The 2,504-nt window shown below is 42.9% G+C and overlaps 1 protein-coding gene across 1 annotated transcript in view; it reads left to right on the top strand.

Moving 5' to 3' along the window:
• The window catches only part of LOC308320045 (paralemmin-1-like), a 49,462-nt gene extending 47,439 nt beyond the window's left edge, over positions 1-2,023 (top strand). Inside the window, exons 9-10 of the mRNA XM_080770347.1 lie at positions 145-211; positions 980-2,023. Of these exons, the coding sequence (XP_080626473.1) occupies positions 145-211; positions 980-1,412 (500 nt within the window). The 3' untranslated portion in view covers positions 1,413-2,023. The remainder of the gene's footprint in view (positions 1-144; positions 212-979) is intronic.
• Positions 2,024-2,504: the final 481 nt, after the last annotated feature.

The following is a 2,504-nucleotide window of genomic DNA, read 5'->3' as shown; positions in this document are numbered from 1 at the left end:
TGGCACACCAGTCAGTTTATACAACAAACGTATGATGATATTATGATGATAAGAGCGCCCCTCACTTCACACGGGTGTGATTTTGTTTTTACTCATAGTAACATTTTGAACCAGTCTCTCTACATTGTGCTTTTGCTCCTCCAGAGGGCGCCAGTGATCCGGCGCTGGGTGATGCGAGCGCGGAGCAGCCCGTCACCATGGTGTTTCTGGGGTAGGTCCAGGAAGTCTGGATCAATCACTTCAATGGATGAATGGACGAATGAACGAATTAATCAATCAATCAATGAATCAATGGTTTATTGCGGTCATCGTTTACAAATCAACATAATAAACAATACAAAAAAAAAGGGTACCGTCCTAAAGTCGGCTCTTCGGTGCTACTGAAAATTTCTGACGAGCCGAAATCATTTCGGCACTACAGCGCCGAAACAGCGGTAAAATCGGCCCTTAGAAGTAATCATACCTCTGGTGGTTGTCGATTCTCCCGCGGCCAATTTCATTATATTTCTGGGGGTCCTTGACATGAAAATGTTTGAGAACGACAGACATATATATTAGGGTTTAGAAGGCATTTGTAGAATCGTCCTCAGGTCTAAATGTGTTAAAGGGGGAGGTACCAGTCCACTAGCCTGGAACTCACCTATGCTTTTTATGGCATATATAGGCAGCTCCCGGCAGGATCCGCCGGGAGAATATATGCGCAGCTGCGCGACATGAGACTAATTACTTAGAGCGACAGAGAGAGAGAGGAGTGTGTGTGTGTGTGTGTGTGTACATGTGTGCGTGTGTATGTCAATTTTACAAAGGTGCAGACAATCAGAAATCAGCAGAGAGTGAGCAATGTTTGCGCTACTCTATATGCCGAATTGAAGTGGACTCAGACCCAGACTTTTTTTTTTCTCCCTGGAAATAAAAACGTCTGGGTTTCCGAGGCTACCAGTCCACTAACTCCTCCTCCTCCTCCTCCTCCTCCTATCAGCTACCAGAGTGTGGAGGACGAGCTGGAGACCAAGAGAGTCCTAGGCGTGGACGAGGGAACCACCGTCCAGGCCGAGCTGGTCGTCATCCAGGACGAAGCTCCGCCCTCCGACGATGCCACCCATCCCCCGTCTGACGACACCACCAGCGCCAGCGCCACCGCCGTCACCACCAACCAGCCGCTGGCCGCCGGGAAACCTCCCCTCCAAGAGGAGGAGGAGGAGCAGCAGCAGAGGGCGGAGCCCAAGAGGAGCCACACCCCCGAAGCAGGAAAAGGAGGGGAGAAGAAGGAGGAGGGGGGGGGCGGAGCTGGAGAGAAGGATGGAGGCGGAGATAAGGATGGAGGCGGGGACAAGGACGGAGGGGGCGTGTCCAGCCAGGAGGTCAGCAGCAGCAAGGAGAAGCAGCCGTGTAAATGCTGCTCCATCATGTGAGACAGACCACACCCACTTCCTGTGTAAAAAAAAAAAAACAACAACAACGACAACATCCATTTCCTGTACAAAATACACCCACTTCCTGTAAAAAAAAAAAAAGAAAAAAAATCTTTTCAGTAGCCTGTTCATTTAAACATTTCTTTTATATATTTTTTAGTTAACTTTTTTTTCTCTCTTTCTTATTCTCCTATCAGTCTTTTATTTTGGAGGAGGGGAGTTTCTCAGTCTAGCCACTTCAGAGTTTTTAAACATTTAACGGTTTATATAAACAATAAAGATGGTCTCTTTATTTTAGAGATTTCTTATTTATTTGATGGTATGTTTTATTTCGAAGAAAAGCTCCCCTTTGGCCTCGGATATAGATGGATGATAGATGGTGATCTGCTGTTCAAGCTTACAACAACATCATTATTATTATTATCATTATTATTATTATTATTATTATTATTATTATTATATGTTTGTTTTATAAAAGAAAAAAAAAACGAAATAAAAGATGACGCTGAATGATGACATCACATGCCATGACCTGGAGGCTACATTTCTTTTCCTAGGATAGGGACTGAAGAAGAGTGCTTGGGTTGTGTTCCCACCAGTGTTGCTTTCGTCGACTAATAACTATGACAAAATAACAACGAAAACTAAATGGAAACAAAATTAAAACTAAGCTATGATGACTTGAAACTTAAGACTAATTATATTGACAATTTCGTCAACCAAATTGAAACTAGACTAAAATGTTAGGAAGGGACTAGTGGACATGAGATCCAGTATAAGTCATATGATTTTACTATTACTATTATTTGATTTTACATTTGGTTGCATGCTGAAAATAGTTCATCTACAAGCTCACAACGTGTCGCGTTGCTACGCGTTGTGAGCTTGTAGATCGGCTATTTTCAGCAAGTGTAATGTCAGCCATTACGACGGCATAAAAGGCATTTTAGTCGACTAAATCAACTGTAGATTTAGTCGACTAAAATCTTATGATATTTAGTCGACTAAAACTAGACCAACGCTAAAACATTCCAGTTGACTCAAATGTGACTAAAACTAAATGAAAAGTATTCAAAAGACTAAACATTTTAA

The sequence above is a fragment of the Protomyctophum bolini genome (genome assembly GCF_963924005.1).
Source record: "Protomyctophum bolini genome assembly, chromosome: 8".
NCBI classification, from domain to species: domain Eukaryota; kingdom Metazoa; phylum Chordata; class Actinopteri; order Myctophiformes; family Myctophidae; genus Protomyctophum; species Protomyctophum bolini.
Note: the sequence above shows the minus strand (reverse complement) of the source record. Positions and strands in the feature narration are given on the sequence as shown.